This window comes from Girardinichthys multiradiatus, chromosome 13 (genome assembly GCF_021462225.1).
Source record: "Girardinichthys multiradiatus isolate DD_20200921_A chromosome 13, DD_fGirMul_XY1, whole genome shotgun sequence".
In the NCBI taxonomy this organism is placed as follows: domain Eukaryota; kingdom Metazoa; phylum Chordata; class Actinopteri; order Cyprinodontiformes; family Goodeidae; genus Girardinichthys; species Girardinichthys multiradiatus.
In genome coordinates this window covers 3,520,429-3,536,811 of record NC_061806.1, presented here as the reverse complement: position 1 = coordinate 3,536,811, position 16,383 = coordinate 3,520,429, and the positions used below count along the sequence as shown (strand labels likewise).

The following is a 16,383-nucleotide window of genomic DNA, read 5'->3' as shown; positions in this document are numbered from 1 at the left end:
GCACATTCCTCAAGGACCCCAGGCGTAAGCATTTTAGCTTTCATTTGAAAGTAGCAGCAGCTACATCTTCCTCCAGATCGTTTAAAACAAAATGACTCTGTCTCCAGCGGTCACAACACTGTGTGAGAACTCCAATGAGGTCTTCCTGGACGCGGCGAAGTTGCTGCTTACATATGCGGACAACATTATAAGGTACTGGAAACAAGTCAGTGTAATGTTTCACGGTCCGGTGGGATTTTTCTGCTAACTTCCTGCTTTCTTTCATCGATTTGAATAAAAAACAAACAAAACAAATAGATCTCTTACCTTCCGATATCTGCTTTAAACAGGGTTCGTTGGCGCCGCTTTGGAGAAATCAATACACATTTCTATGTGAAATCTTCACACAGCGAGAGGGATTTCTGTGTACGTGAAATCATTAGGGAACAGTTTAGAAATAGTTCTGTCTTTTCCTACCTGTTCCGAAAACACCCGAAACAAAACGGCTAAATAATGCTACCTCAGGACAAACACGGCTGGGTGCATTTCATGGAAGAACAAGGTCTTTTTCTTTTGGATGATGAATTCTTCATAAAGGCTTGAGTATACTCAGCTTTGGCATGAATGTCAATAATCTGGCAATTTAATGATTTCTTTAAGCCATTTTGCTCATACATAATCATACACACCCACTAATATTGGTTGAATGTCTTCTGGTAAGTTACACCTCATATAACAAGTCGTCAACAAGCTTCTGCCATAATACTAGCTGAGTATTTGACCTCTCTTTGTGTCAGAATTGGTACAATTTGTTCAATTGATTCCTTTTCTCACACAAATCTGACCTTTAACATAGTTTATGTACGATTCAGGTCAAGGCTTCGAGGAAAGCCATTCCAGATGATTGTTAGTCTGTTGTATCCATTCCATAACCAGCTTTGACGTGTTTGAAATCATTGTGCTGTTGAAACACCCAAATGTGTCAAACTGTTGATCCAGCAGCAACATGCTCGTCACTTAGTTCAGTGTTAGGTTTGACAACCTTGCCTTGATGCCTCCTAATTGACACCACCTATTTCAGTGGAGCTCGAAGGTGTTTGTTGTGGTACAGGTACATTTTAATTGGTTAGCACCCCCTCAGCTCAAGGAGACGTAAAAGTAGCTTCACTCTGGACCATGGCTGGGCAACTCCATTCCTCAAGCGCCAGCGTCCTGCAGCTTTTAGATGTGTCCTTGGTCCAACAGACCTGAATCAAATGGCTCAATTACCTTCTCATTATGCAGTCAAGTTCTGCACAGGCCTGGTAATGAGGCATACATTTGATTCAGGTGTGTTGGACCAAGGACACATCTAAAAGGTCCAGGACAAAGGTCCAGGACAAAGGTCCTCGAAAACTGGAGTTGGCCATCCCTGCTCTGGACAGTCACACTAGTGTTTCAACAGGTTCTAGTTCATAGTGGGCTTGAGCTTTTATGGTTCATAAGTGGTTCCTGAACATCTTGATTTATTTTCCCATTTGGAGCAATGTGGTCTTAACTGCCCTGGTAACTGAGGGGCTCAGGTAAGCATAGGTAATTCTCTCTTTAAAAGTCTCAAAGGTTTTTACTTGGACCAGAATCATTCCTATCCTACTAAACGGTCCCCTGACTTGCTTGATTAAGAAAGTTTAATATCCCATTTTCATAACCACATGGAAAACACGTGGGATCTTAAAGTTTATTACAGTTTTATTGTCTGTCAGAGTTTAAAATCTGGTTGTTTTCTTACTTTTCATTTAATGAGTAAAAAAGCCCAAGTGATGAGCTTTTGGACCCAGTGGTTCTTTTAGCTGATTTCTTCCTGTTATTAAAAACTCACCTCACCCTCTTCTTAAAAGCATTTGTAATAACTGTTGTTGAATTTAGTGTATCCAGTGTGATCAAAATGTGTTTACTGAATAGAAAAGAAATTCCCCCATCTTATTTTTTATGTCGCTGTCAACAGGTACCCCAATGAAGAAAAGTACAGGTCTATCCGCATTGGCAATCCCACTTTCTCCACCAAGCTGCTGCCAGTCAAAGGAGCTGTGGAATGTCTCTTTGAGATGGGATTTGAGGAGGTAAATAAACAAACGGCTTTCATGTGGTGTAGTTCATTTAGAGCTGCTGCTCCTCTGTGGTTCGTTTTATTTAACTGTAATTAAACCTCACCGTTTGCAGGCCGAGACCCACTTGGTCTTTCCTCAGTCTGCATCAGTGGAACAGCTGAAGCTCATCAGGGAATCTATTGCTGCGGAGCGGGACCTGAGGATGCGTGGGGGATGTCCCGTCCAACCTGCTTCTCAGCCGGTTGTGGCCACAGCGTCAGCACCAGAGAGCTCTGCTGCTGCTTCCAGCCCACCAGCAGCTCCAGCAGCCCCATCAACCCAACAGCCGTCATCCAAGGTAGATGTTCTCTCAGAGATTGTTGCCTTTTTTAGGAGTGAAGACTGTACATCTTTCCCTCTGTAAATCATTTTGTTTATTCTCTACGTTCTGTGTTTTTTCCTCCGTTTTCTTTGGGTTCCACTGTCGAACCGAAATGACTTTAGCTTGTTCTTATAATCAAGCATGAGCATAGCATACTGTTGTTGAGACTCCTCCAAGGCCACCATCGGTCAGGCCTCTGTAGAGCATTCTGGTTGGTCCTACCGGATCATTACACAGTGAGACCTGCTATCACAGCCATTTGTTTCAGCAGCAACACGGATGTGTTTTGGAAAGTGTAGCTTCAGTGTTTTTGTGAATATAATAACATATAATATAATTGCAGGGGAAACACTTGCCTGATCCAATCCTGAATATCGACTCGGGGTCCAATCAAGGGATTTCTGAATGATGTACTAGAATTATTCCTCATATCCTCATACCTGTGAGCCCCACTGTCAGTGGGTTTATATCGGCGCCACCTGATACAAACACGCTGCTGTGTTGTGGTGGAACAGGTCAACTGATGCTGCCAACATGTCTGCGGTTTGCAAGAAGGCTGCTACTAACATTTAATTGACTGACTCCACTTAGCCCGGCTCTGCTTCGCTTGGTGAGCGTTTTCATCACTGGTTTTTCTGCACTGGTACCTAGTTTTTTTGCTCCTGATCAGGAACGATCCGGGCTGAGTACGGGCTACATGTGACATGAACAGACTGCCATTCACTGATTGGCCATGGGACCAAGAGAAATGAGAAGGTTTTTCCAGAGATAGTGCAGGGAAAGATTCATAACCCCTGGGCCTTGTTTTAGCCGTGTAGCCTAAAGTAGAACCATTGGAAAAGGAGCAATGATGCTGTGGAGAAAACAGTTTTAATTTTTGTTGAAAATGTTTAAGAAATAAAAACAAAATATGTTCATAAGAATTATATGTAGATAGAGTGATTTCAACCTATTATTGTGATTGATGTCACTGTTTAGGACAACTATTTGGGCAGGGCTGTTTTAATAGCTAAAGTGAAAGCAGTTCAGGTACAACTTGCAGCTCTGCCACTTTGAGTGTTTTCCAAGGTGGAAGTGATCAGGCCAACAACCAATTACAAGTTCATCAAGTTAACTCTCAAAGTAAAGTGAAGTAACCCACTTGAAGAGTGGAGATGTTTCAAAGGAACCGCAGTCAGGCAAAGGATTACAGAACTGGTGCTGAATGTTGCGCTCTGAATGACCAGCCCACCACTGTGGTGGAGAATAGAGGGTTTGTTGGACCTTTGGAGCTGCTGGAGCCACAGTATGCCCTCCCTTCAAAACACTGCAGAGTTGACTAAACTGTTTGAATAGTTCATCATCACCTCCAGGGTTGGGTGTCTCATCTGACAGCTGCTGACTTTACCACAGACATTTGGACTTTGAGGTATTCCTGATGTTACTGCTTAGCCTTGGTGTTACATGAAGGAATCCCCTATTGCTAGGGACACACTACACTGTTTCTGCCTGATTTTACCCACGATTCCCAGTCAGGGGAAGTCAGCATCAGTCTGTAGTAGCTGTGGTCAGTCAGCAGGGTGAGTTGGCAAAAGAATCTGTTGGTATAAGAGGAGGTGAAGACTGGATTCTGGAGGGACTGGTCTCCAACCCAACTGCAAACTTGTGTTGCTGACAGCTAATGAGAAAGAAGCAGAGACACGACAATAGCTGTGAGGCGATTTTCCTATAACTTTATGTAGCAGCCCCCCTTTATGTATTTCTTTTAGTTCACCACCAATCAACTGGATAGCCGTGAAAGCTAAAAACACCCATTAAAAACACATGACTTACAGGGGTTGGACAATGAAAGTGAAACACTTGGTTTCTTACAACCGGGAGCAGCTGATTAATATCTCAAAAGCTCAAATAATACTTCAGCTACAACCCCAAATCCCTGATGAGTTGAAAAGGAGACGCCGTGGATGCAGAGCAGGAGCTAAGAGAAGAGAGAGAAGAGAGAGAAGGAGGAAGTTCAAACCATCTCTTCCGTCGATTTTGATGGGCAATGTGAGATCATTGGGAAACAAGTTGGATGAACTCCAAGCCCTACAAAGGACCCAGCCAGAGTACTGGGCATGCAGTATTATGTGTTTTACTGAGACATGGCTGCAGGATCATATCCCCGACTCCAGCGTCTCTCTGCCGGGCTTTTTAACCATACGAGCAGACAGAGATTTAAAGAGGAGCGGCAAATGTAATGGAAGTGGACTGGCAGTACTTGTGAACAACTGATGGTGTAATCCAGGACATGTTACTGTGAAGTGTCATCTCTGCAGTCCAGATATTGAACTGTTGGCAGTAAGTTTTCGTCCATATTATTTACCCAGAGAGTTCACCAGTGTTATTTTGGTAACAGTTTACGTTCCACCTTCCTCTGTTGCTGACACTGCATGTGATGCCATCAGCTCAGTTATTGCTAAGCTACAGACACAAAACCCCAATGCTTTTGTGGCAATTTCTGGTGATTTTAACCATGCTTCACTCTCTGCTACACTTCCAACGTTTCAACAATTTGTCAGCTGCTCTACCAGAGAAAACAAAACGTTGGATTTGTTTTATGCAAATGTCAAGGACTCATACATCTCTACAGCAAGACCTCCTCTAGGCAAATCAGATCACAATCTTGTTTTTCTCTGCTCGAAATATAAGCCCCTTGTTCAGAGACAACCTGTAATAAAGAGGACTGTGAGAAAATGGTCACAGGAAGCTGAAGAAGCTCTGCAAGGTTGCTTTGAGGCTACAGACTGGGACGCACTGTGCCAGCCACATGGAGAGGACATCAATGCCATGACCGAGTGTGTAACCGACTATATAAACTTCTGTGTGGATAACATCATCCCCACCAGAACCGTGAGATGGTTCCCCAATAACAAACCTTGGATCACCAGTGACCTGAAGGACCTGCTTAACAAGAAAAAAAGAGCCTTCAGAGAGGGAGACAGAGAATTATTGAGGATTATACAGAAGCAACTTAAAGTCAAGATAAGAGACAGCAAGGAGGTGTACAAGAAGAACCTGGAGAGCAAGCTCCAGCAAAACAATATCAGAGATGTGTGGACAGGGATGAAGAAGATCACAGGCTTCAAGCAGAAAGAAGATCAGACCGATGGAGGTCTGGACAGAGCCAATGAACTGAACACATTCTTCAATAGGTTCAGTTCAGAAACCAGCTTCGCATCCTCCTCTCCTGCTCACAGCCAAACAGACATTCCATCTTCCTTTGACCCACAGGACCCACAGCTGTCCAGTAACACCTCACATTTTTTATCTTCCACCTCAGCCCTAGACCCTTCTGCTTCTACATGTTTGCCTTCAACCATATCAGAAGATGCTGATGCTTCCTTTGCTTCCCCCTTCCACCTGTGTGTCTCAAGAAGTCAGGTTAAGAGACAACTGGAGAGACTGAATAGGAATAAGGCTGCAGGTCCAGATCATGTCAGCCCTAGAGTCCTGAAGGCCTGTGCAGAGCAGCTCTGTGGGATTCTGCAGCACCTCTTCAACCTTAGCCTGGCCCAGAAGAAGGTTCCGGTGTTGTGGAAGACCTCCTGTCTTGTTCCGGTACCAAAGAAAACTCACCCATCAGTCCTCAATGACTATAGACCTGTTGCCCTGACATCTCACATCATGAAGGTCCTAGAGAGACTCCTGTTGGCCCACCTGAGTAAGCAAACAGTAAAGCATCAGGACCCCCTTCAGTTTGCTTATCGCTGTGGAGTTGGAGTTGAAGATGCCATCATACACCTGCTTCAACAAACCCACTGTCATCTGGACAAAGCCAGCAGCACTGTGAGGATCATGTTCTTTGATTTCTCCAGTGCATTTAATACAATCCAACCTGATTTGCTTTGTCAGAAACTCCAGAAGACTCAGGTGGAGGCCTCAACAATCTCCTGGATCAAAGACTACCTGACAAACAGACCACAGTTTGTGAGACTGAAGGGTTGTGAGTCTAACCAGGTAGTCAGCAGCACAGGAGCACCACAGGGGACTGTACTCTCACCATTCCTTTTCACTCTGTACACCTCAGACTTCCAGTACAAGACAGACTCCTGTCATCTGCAGAAATACTCGGATGATTCTGCAGTTGTGGGGTGGATCAGAGATGGACAAGAAGCTGAGTACAGGAAGGTGGTGGACCGCTTTGTGGCATGGTGTGGAAACAATCATCTCATTTTGAACGTGACTAAAACAAAGGAGATGATTGTAGATTTTAAGAGAAACAAGAATAAGTCAAAAACTATTTCTATCATGGGAGAAGAAGTGGAGGTGGTGGAGGAGTATAAATACCTCGGTGTTCACCTGGACAACAGACTAGAGTGGAGATGCAACTGTGAAGCCATCTACATGAAAGGACAGAGCAGACTGTACTTCTTGAGGAAGCTTAGGTCCTTTGGTGTTTGCAGCAAGATGCTGCATATCTTCTATAAGTCTGTTGTGGAAAGTGTGATCTCTTCTACCATCATCTGCTGGGGAAGCAGCATCAGAGCCAGGGACTTAAAAAGGTTCAACAAGCTGATAAAGAAGTCTGCCTCTGTTCTGGGGACTCCTCTGGAACCTCTGGAGGCCATTGTGGAAAGAAGGATTCTTCATAAAATGAAGAACATTATGAAGAACCCTGAGCATCCTCTTCATGAGACTGTCCTACAACAACAGAGTGTCTTCAGTCAGAGGCTTCTTCAGATCTGCTGTAAGACAGGAGATCCTTCCTGCCCACAGCCATCAGCATCTACAACGGCTCTTTGAGGAAACCTTCATAATATGAGCTATAACAACATTTAATTTCCCTTTGGGATTAATAAAGTATTTTTGAATTGAATTTTGAATTTACACCACAATAATTTATTAGTATGGTGTAGGGCCTCCTTTTGCGGCCAATACAGCGTCAATTTGTCTTGGGAATGACATATACAAGACCTGCACAGTGGTCAGAGGGATTTTAAGCCATTCTTCTTGCAGGATAGTGGCCAGGTCACTACGTGATACTGGTGGAGGAAAACGTTTCCTGACTCGCTCCTCCAAAACACCCCAAAGTGGCTCAATAATATTTAGATCTGGTGACTGTGCAGGCCATGGGAGATGTTCAACTTCACTTTCATGTTCATCAAACCAATCTTTCACCAGTCTTGCTGTGTGTATTGGTGCATTGTCATCCTGGTACACAGCACCGCCTTCAGGATACAATGTTTGAACCATTGGATGCACATGATCCTCAAGAATGGTTCGGTAGTCCTTGGCAGTGATGCGCCCATCTAGCACAAGTATTGGGCCAAGGGAATGCCATATGGCAGCCCAAACCATCACTGATCCACCCCCATGCTTCACTCTGGGCATGCAACAGTCTGGGTGGTACGCTTCTTTGGGGCTTCTCCACACCGTAACTCTCCCGGATGTGGGGAAAACCGTAAAGGTGGACTCATCAGAGAACAATACATGTTTCACATTGTCCACAGCCCAAGATTTGCGCTCCTTGCACCATTGAAACCGATGTTTGGCATTGGCATGAGTGACCAAAGGTTTGGCTATAGCAGCCCGGCCGTGTATATTGACCCTGTGGAGCTCCCGACGGACAGTTCTGGTGGAAACAGGAGAGTTGAGGTGCACATTTAATTCTGCCGTGATTTGGGCAGCCGTGGTTTTATGTTTTTTGGATACAATCCGGGTTAGCACCCGAACATCCCTTTCAGACAGCTTCCTCTTGCGCCACAGTTAATCCTATTGGATGTGGTTCGTCCTTCTTGGTTCGTATGCTGACATTACCCTTGATACCGTGGCTCTTGATACATCACAAAGACTTGCTGTCTTGGTCACAGATGCGCCAGCAAGACGTGCACCAACAATTTGTCCTCTTTTGAACTCTGGTATGTCACCCATAATGTTGTGTGCATTTCTATATTTTGAGCAAAACTGTGCTCTTACCCTGCTAATTGAACCTTCACACTCTGCTCTTACTGGTGCAATGTGCAATCGATGAAGACTGGCTACCAGGCTGGTCCAATTTAGCCATGAAACCTCCCACACTAAAATGACAGGTGTTTCAGTTTCATTGTCCAACCCCTGTATATAAGCAAACACAGGCTTTATAATATGGATAAAATACAACAAAAAAACATACCTTGCTGCTTTCACCAGGGGATGCAATTCATAAAAACCTGATGTCATAAGACAGGCGTCACGGTTAGAGAATAAAGCCATCAGTGAGTGCGCTGCCACTAATCCAATCACTGCCAGCTTTTATAAGGCCCACCCCTCCTGGATATGACATCACAAGGCACAAAACTACACCCACAAATTGCATCAATGCAAACAGATAAACACACTTATGAATAATTTGCACAACTTAAATGCAGTCCAACTGATTCAACAAAGCTTGAATTTACTTAAATTTACGGTTTATTCATAAATATGAAACATTCTGAAAATAAATGCAAAACAGCACTGGTGTCAAAATAAGGTGAGTTCTTTTCATGTAATCCATGCAACATATAGCAAACTTCTAATATTTGACTATAGAACAAATGTAATAATGAATATCCCTAAGTGTGATCCGTGAAGTGTATATTGAAGGCACACAGTTGAAACAGTGCAAGCCTGATCTGGAGTTCTGGAGCTGGTGAAGTAAAGAGGCTTGTAATGAACGAAGTATAATCTGTAAAAAGCTAAAAAATAACTGATGAAAATGTATGGTAACATGTAAAGGTTAGAAAAGAAGCAGATTAGGAAACAGTGTGGGCGGTTCGGAACTTGCCATGACTGAAAAGCAGCTGAGTGGTTTTGGAACTTTGAAACAGAGAAACAGAAAAACGTAGAAGACCGGATCAGTGCATTGAGCAATCTGAAGGTCGTCAGTATAACCAAAAAAGGACATGAAATAAGGTACATTTCCTGGACTATAAAGACAGTGAGTGAGTGTAGAAACGGGGTTGTATACCTCGCAGAAGATCAGTGAACAAGATCGGAGAGAGGCTACAGGTGAGGATCAACCCGATGCCATTGAAGGACTGTGTCTCAAATTTAAGGATCTGATTTCATCTAAAGCCTTTTTTACCCAGACAACAGAAGTGAACTTGATCGGTGGCCAGCTGATTGCTCTAAGATCCAGGCTTCAGCAAGTCCTGAATCTAACTTATTTAGGCCTCTGGATTCATCCAAACTCTCCCAATTAAAGAAACCATTACCTCCAGATTGAAACTGCAACCAAGAACTGGTTTAATCATTGAAAGTTCGGAACATCAGTATTTGTCACTTAAAGGAAGAAACCCGAGGGTCAAGTCCTATATCCTTCAAGAAATCACTCGTTGTTACCAGAAGAAAACATTTGGTCTATGGAAGAATCTCCGTCTTCAAAGCCTCTCAAAACTCACTAGTTTCAGCTTCAGGGAAAGACAGGTTGAGTTGATTAATTTGTTTTTATTATTGTTGGAATAATCAGTATTGCTGAATTTAAGCTGTTACTTGCTCCTGCCAAAGCGCTACTAATTAAAGAAAGCATATAAAATTCTAGTTAAGTTGTGGACTTTCAATTATTTAAGTCACAGTACTGTTGGTTTTTCATTGGTGGTAAAAAGTCTTGTTGTTTGGTCCTAATATATTATAGGATGTTTTTAACGGTTGCCTTAGTCAAATAAGTTAAAACAGCGTCCTTGAAGCTCGTGCCGAGCTACTAAAATTATCCTAGTCCATATACCAAGTGCCAGTTGTAAAATAGGGAATGAGCAGCCGTGAACAAAAGTAACTGTGCAAGGTGAGGATGACCGCGAAGGGCTACTCGGTCACCCGGGCCTCCAGTTGAAGAAGGGCGAGACTTTTGGATGAAGGCTGTCAGGGGCTAGGTGAGTCATTTCCCAACACCAGCTTAAACAGAACTTTCAGTAAGCCTGTTGGTTTAGGGAAGTCCGGACCCGTTGGATGGAGAGCTGGTTTGAGCAATACCTCTAAGGAAAGGGAAGTAGTTGGGAGGGGTTAGCTCATCGGACAACGAAACTGGGCAAAATACAAATTGTCAAACTGGTTTCAGCTGTTCTGATAAGTTCTGCAGGTTGTGGTCCCTCAGCAGGTCCAGCTGTTCCGTCTTTGAGTTGTGAAACCGAAACCAGACGGTCAGAGAGAACACTGAGTCTTGTCAGAATCTGTGACCACTGTCAAAGTGGTGCAGTGCTAAAAGAAACCATGACTGCTGAGAGGAGGATAGTTGGTCATTTTAAGCTAATGTAGAGCAGCTGAATTACCAGTCATACAAACATTGGTTTTAACAACATTATTGTATTTATGGTCATCGAGTGCAAACCTATGCTTTAAGACTGCAGTATCAGTACAAAGATGATTCACTTTCTGACAAATATCATTTTTTACTGTAGTTTTGGCCCAGAATGATCTGAACCTCATTTTGATAAATTCATACAATCAGTTGAGATGAAGCTGAAATTGCTAAACCGTTACGTCCAAATAAGAGCTTCAAGTAATAACATTTGTTTAGGTAGTGAAACACCAGCTCCCAGATGTATTGTAACTCTCTGGTTACATATTAGCTAATTAAACCCTGGGCTCCCTATGTGTTTTATTCATAAATGGTAGGATGTGTGGCTTAAGCTAAGCTTTATGGAGTCTGGAAATGATCCACTGATGGGCAAAAAAATGATTCCATTCAGCTGTATTCTATGGTAGAGCTGCTGGTTGTGTATTCATTTGGAGGCTGACCTCTGACTTGGAAGGACCTTCAGATAAAATAAGGCTAAACATACTCTGTCTGCATAAGAGGGCAAATATAGTATTGTTAGCCTGTTACTTTGAAATGCTGTTAAGTAAAAGTGAAAAGGCAGTTTTGACTGTCGTTTTTAAGATTCTGATGCGTTTTGTCTGTCAGGAGAGCAGCATGGGTTTGTTTGTGACTCTTCAGTCCAACTTCCAACATGTGCTGCAGTACGAAAGCCTTGAGCTGCAGCTAAAAGCCAGAAGCACCATCCCTCACCAAGAGCTGTCCGCCGCTGCTCAACATAAGCTGAAGGAGCTGGAAGAGGCTGACCCAGGTGAGATCCCGCTCACTCTGTCACACCTGTGCGGTTACCTAACCTGCTCACACATCAGATCAGAGAATCTGAGGAAACTCATCTTATTGTCCTGTGTGTAGAATGTAAACTGGGAATAGAAGAGTGTTTGGTGCTGGAGCTGCTCAGGTGGTTCAAACAGGACTTCTTCTCCTGGGTGGACTGTTTGCCCTGCAGCCGGTGTGGAGGTCCTACCAAACACGGTCAGGGTCTCAGTCCCACTGCTGAGGAACTCCGCTGGGAAGCTCAGCGAGTGGAGAACCACTACTGTCAGAGCTGCCGGCTCTCCACCAGATTCCCTAGGTTGGTGGTGATGGGGGGGGGGGGACAAGTTGGATATAAGCAGTTATGTAAATAAATTGTCATCCTCTCACTGATACACATGCTATTAATAGCATTTATTTTATTGTAGCTGTATTTTAACGCTGTAGATCGAACAACAGAGAACATATGTGTTATTCTATGAATTATCAGAAATATTTGATATAAACATGGTTTCATTTGTCAGCTATTCTTTCTTGCATCTCTTTGCAATAACAGATTTGCATACTCTTCATTCCTGCTAGCATTTTTATGAGTATTCTCTACGGTTAAGAAAGCATCAATAACAAAAAGCAACCTCATCATCATCTGTTACAATATTCTTTGTTAAACTTGAAAATGATTACATTACCTTATTACTTGTAGCTTTTGGTGTTGATTTCTTTTATTATGGTATACTTTAGGTATAACAATCCTGAGAAACTTTTAGAAACCAGAAGGGGGCGCTGTGGAGAGTGGGCCAACTGTTTTACTTTGTGCTGCAGAGCTCTGGGTCTTGAGGCCAGGTACATATGGGACAGTACAGGTATGTCCATGTCCACTAGATCTTACATCAGTAACATCTTATACAATATCATTCTGCTGAGTGTCACATTTCTCTGTATTCTTACTGCATTTCTATCAGAAAACTGGCTTTTAGTGAGCAAAACCTGGACTTTCAGATTCACTTAGAATGTTCACTGGACTGCATCATGCACAGGGATGGGTACCTTTCACATTCAAACCAACAAGGTATCGATACCCAGTACCTGGGAATCGATACCGGTACCGGTTTTATGTGGTAATAAATGTTAATTTGTTAAATAATAAAATATTATAAAAAATCTTGTGCTTAACCAGGTGCTTCCTCAGATTAGAGATATTCCCGCTGCTGGCTTTGCACTTCGTGTCTCAAATATTGCAGCGAGCGTAATCTGCATCACATTTTGAAAAGTGGAGCCATATTTTTGAGTGCTTTTTACACATCAGCCATGTTTTGTTGACTTTACCAGCGGCTACTGAAGTCATTACACTGTTCTGCGTGCAATGCTGTGTTCATGTCTGGCATGGAAAATCGGCCACTCTTCCACTCCCTCAGTGTCACACTGATGCATTTAGATACCGAAACATGGTACCGTTTGACTTTACGTGAATAGATAGTTGGGAGTACTGAAATAATTCAATCGGTACCTATAAAAGTATCGGATTTAGTACCCATCCCTAATCATGCAAAGGTTTTTGTAGTAGGAATGTCCTGCAGTTTGTTCCTGCTTGGTCTGCAGTCACACCTCCATCCTCATTGATATGCATATAAATCTAGTGTTTGTCTTGTTGCAGACCATGTGTGGACAGAGATCTACTCTGTGTCTCAGCATCGCTGGCTGCACTGTGACTCGTGTGAGAACGTCTGTGATAAGCCGCTGCTGTACGAGGTCGGCTGGGGAAAGAAACTGGCCTACGTTCTGGCTTTCTCCAAGGACCAGGTCAGACCAGTGCATAAATAGCAACTTCTGCTTCTGGCATTACCTTAGCCTGATCAGAGCTGATCCTCTATCGTCCAAGATATTTCCTCTTTCCAGCTTCTGGTGTCACCTCTAAAGTTAACAAACTGGTTTTAATGGAAAAACACACGAGGGTGAAAGGGGTTTCTTTTTGAGGAAGTCTACAGATTGTTGTAAAAAGCTCAGAATTTATAGCTGCTGCCAGTCCATATTGAAAGCATTCAGTTGAGGTGTATCTGATCAGGGAGGAGGAGACTGCAGGGAAGAGCCAGAACTCACAGGAGGCACCATGGATCCCTTTAGGCCTGGACACACCTCAAGATGAGGAGATGGAAGGTGTCGCTTAATGTTAAGGTTTCCCCTCCAGCGTCTGTTACCCATGCAACCCCAAACGCTGATGGATGGATTGGAGGGGTGGCAGGATGCTCTCAGGAAAATAAGAGCATGTAAATTTACATTTTACTAATGTACATCTGTGTTATTATTCCCTCCTAGGTGTTTCTTTGTGTATTATTAGACCTGCCCTGATTCTGATCTCTGGTGTTTGTAAAGCTTCGACCTCCCGATACAGAGTTCAGCCAAAACAAATTCTCTTTAAGAAACAGGATAAAAGAAGCTTTTAGAAGAATGTTGAAACAGTATTTTGAATAATGAATATATATCATGGTAGTTGCTTACACCATGAAACCATAGAGCTGTTTTTAAATGCAGTAAAGAGACACATTTTGGGTTTAAAAAAAGTGTTTTTTTTCTACAGGTGGTTGATGTAACATGGAGGTATTCCTGCAAACATCCAGAGGTCTTGTCGAGGAGAACCAGGGTCCAGGAGGCTTGGCTGCTACACACTATAAATGGGCTCAATGCTGCTGTGAGTTCTAACTCTTTTTAATCTGCTTTTTGGGATTAACTGATGTGGTGGAAGTGTTCTTTAAACCTAAGAGCTTGCATTCGGTTTCCAACCATGAAGAGACAGCAGTCCCTGAGTCCAGACAGGAAGAGAGAACTGACAGAGAGGCTGCTTGTTGAGCTGGTGGAGTTCATTTCTCCAAAAAACCCCAAATCTGGAGAACTGGGCGGCCGCAACTCCGGTTCTTTGGCCTGGAGGATGGCACGGGGGGAAACCAGAGCGGCTGATACAAAGGCGACCACACAGGTACAGTAAATGACATATGGATTAATGTTGGTGTTCTTCAGAAGTTGGACTGAGGGTGCTTTTTTTTTTTGGTCCGTGTGTTTCTTTCAGGCTGAAGCTTTTGTGTTTATTCCGACTGAGGAAGAAAAGAAAGCCAAGTTGCTACACGTGCACTACAGTGCCCCCAAGGACCAATACTGCCGGGTGTCTAGCTCCTCTGAAATAATTCCAAACTGGGATCAGTGTGTGTGGACAAAGGAGTCCGTCTTCAGGAAAGTGGAGGATGATTGGAAGATGGTGCGTTTATTATTCTTGGATTCGCCAAAGAAAATATATGCTTGATTTTCAGTAAATGTTCAAACCTTTTGGTGAGAGATTTGAAATAATTGCGTTATCTTTTTGTTGTATTTGTTTGGCCTGTTAAGTGTCACAATTTCAGACTATTAAAATTATATAATTTTATTATGCTATCAACGGTAAAGGCGTGTTAAGCTCTCCTATATTCAGGCAAGACTTTGTATAACTTTTTTTTTAAACTTTTTAATGGTTCGAGGTGTAATGTTGAAGTAATAGTTGAATATTGGTACACTTAAATTTACATGTCAGTACTTAGTGGTTACAGGAAAAAACAACAGGTTTGGGTTCATGGAACCTACTGGCACTAGGGACAAGAAATCAGCTAAATAATGGCGTGTTGCCCTTATACTCAAGTCAGATTTTTTTGAGTTACCTGTCTGAAATGCAACACTTCTTAGCACTTCTTACAGGTTGTATCTCATTAAACCTAAGGTCTAAGCAACATGCAGTATATGGCTGTGATTGTGGTTGATTGACTTTCTCTCTTCAGGTTTACATCACACGGACAGAAGGCTCTTCTGTGGGAAAAATCAGCTGGAAGTTTGACTTTGCTCCAGCTGGATTTAAGATCGGTTCTGTTTCCATCATGGCCAGTAGCCACACGTTCCACTCTGGGAAAGTCTGTTGGAGCTTGCAGTCTGGGCAGATAACAACTGAGTTTTCTGGCGGTATATCTATGTCCTATACATCTATGTGCTATACTTTAAGGAGAATCAAGATATTGTATTATCTGATTTTTGTCTGACCTTTATGTTCTGTTTTTGAACCCACAGATGGGAGGCTACAGTCATTTCCCAGTCTGTCTGGGTCTTCAGAGCTAATTGTAGCAGCAGAGCTTAGCGGAGGAGAGGGGGAAACCTCATGGCAACACTCTCAGTTATTCAGACAAGGCTTGAATGGTCAAGAGTCGTCATTTGAAGTCATCATCCAACTACAAGATTTATAACCTTTGTTTTGACTTTAAATGTGACATTTTTTCACTATGAATTGTCCTGGTTGGTTTGGAGCTAAATGAATTAGTATCTGTAGATTAACATTGTCAGAGAGAACAGTGCAATATTTAAACTGGCATGTGGCCTGGGAAGAGATGAACAGATGGATGGGTTTTCTTATACCTCTTAAATATTTTTCAATATACTTTGGTTTGGGGCATTAACTCATGAAATAAGTACAAATGTAATCATAAGCCATACAGTTTTGGAATATTTTCTGCCAGTTTTGAAATATATTTACAAACTGTGTAAGGAGAACCCTGTCACAGCCTCTGTAGATTTCCTTTTAGGAATAAAATAGTCTTTTTTGATGTTTTTTGTAATTATTTACATCACATCATGCTGACGCAGAGTTCTAATTGCAAAAATACTGTGGTACAGTAAAAAAAAAAATTTAAGGCTGTTTTCATCGATGTAGTTTAATGACAATATAAAACTCTCATAGTTTATCGAAGTTTTTTCCCAAAGTTTTTTTCTTTTTTTTTTTTTCCGCATAAATCGAGTAAAAATCTTTAGAAACATAAGCTGAGCTTTTTGCCGCCATCTTGTGTTCAGAAAAGAGCAAGGTGAACAATAAGCAAACAGTTCCTATTGGTCAGAATACCGGTCCC

General features: G+C 42.6%; 1 protein-coding gene across 2 annotated transcripts; it reads left to right on the top strand.

Annotated features, from left to right (window-relative positions):
* Positions 1-6: 6 nt before the first annotated feature.
* Positions 7-16,083, top strand: ngly1 (N-glycanase 1). Of its 2 annotated transcripts, none has more exons than XM_047384539.1 (12): positions 7-192; positions 1,964-2,078; positions 2,179-2,403; positions 11,309-11,471; positions 11,573-11,792; positions 12,215-12,336; positions 13,128-13,273; positions 14,049-14,159; positions 14,259-14,444; positions 14,535-14,720; positions 15,271-15,448; positions 15,554-16,083. In XM_047384539.1, exons 1-12 carry the CDS (start codon positions 92-94, stop codon positions 15,724-15,726), a joined length of 1,926 nt encoding a protein of 641 aa, XP_047240495.1. In that variant the 5' UTR covers positions 7-91; the 3' UTR covers positions 15,727-16,083. The 2 variants fall into 2 exon arrangements, with proteins under 2 accessions (XP_047240495.1, XP_047240496.1); XM_047384540.1 differs by lacking the exon at positions 7-192 and adding an exon at positions 1,390-1,541.
* The last annotated feature ends 300 nt before the right edge of the window (positions 16,084-16,383 follow it).